Source organism: Nanorana parkeri, unplaced genomic scaffold (assembly GCF_000935625.1).
Source record: "Nanorana parkeri isolate BGI_ZX_2015 unplaced genomic scaffold, ASM93562v1 scaffold583, whole genome shotgun sequence".
Classification (NCBI taxonomy): Eukaryota; Metazoa; Chordata; class Amphibia; order Anura; family Dicroglossidae; genus Nanorana; species Nanorana parkeri.
Window position 1 is genome coordinate 749,874 of NW_017306851.1, and position 545 is coordinate 750,418.

The following is a 545-nucleotide window of genomic DNA, read 5'->3' on the forward strand; positions in this document are numbered from 1 at the left end:
CCGCGATGACATTGACGAATGTGGTCTTCCCGGAGTGTTGCAGCCCCACCAGAGTCAGCTCCATCTCCTCCTTCCAGAACAAGGACCGGAACCAATCCAATAATCGGGATAGGAGCGACATCATACTAACACTGGGACCACCGAGTCCAAGATCACTACCGGAACCGGAAACTCCCGGCGCCCCCTACTGACCGGTGCGGGCAAGGCGACACCGGGGGATGATGGGAAATGGAGTCCGCACTGCAAAGCCACCGCCTGTGTGCCGACATTCACCCCTGTACACCGCCACCGCCTGTGTGCCGACATTCACCCCTGTACACCGCCACTGCCTGTGTCCTCCATCAGATTACTCTGTATACATTCTATAATGATGACACAAAATATCCCCCAAATCTCTTCTGTCACCCTGAGATACAATGTACCCCCATCTACACCCCATCTATCCTCATCTACACCCCCACCTACACCCCATCTATCCTCATCTACACCCCATCCCCCATCTATCCTCATCTACACCCCCACCTCCTCTCTCCCCCCATCTATCC

General features: G+C 55.4%; 1 protein-coding gene across 1 annotated transcript in view; it reads right to left on the minus strand.

Moving 5' to 3' along the window:
• Positions 1–168, minus strand: part of ARL8B (ADP ribosylation factor like GTPase 8B) — a 9,526-nt gene extending 9,358 nt beyond the window's left edge. Inside the window, exon 1 of the mRNA XM_018562552.1 lies at positions 3–168. Coding sequence (XP_018418054.1) covers positions 3–124 — 122 coding nt within the window. The 5' untranslated portion in view covers positions 125–168. The remainder of the gene's footprint in view (positions 1–2) is intronic.
• Between the last annotated feature and the right edge of the window lie 377 nt (positions 169–545).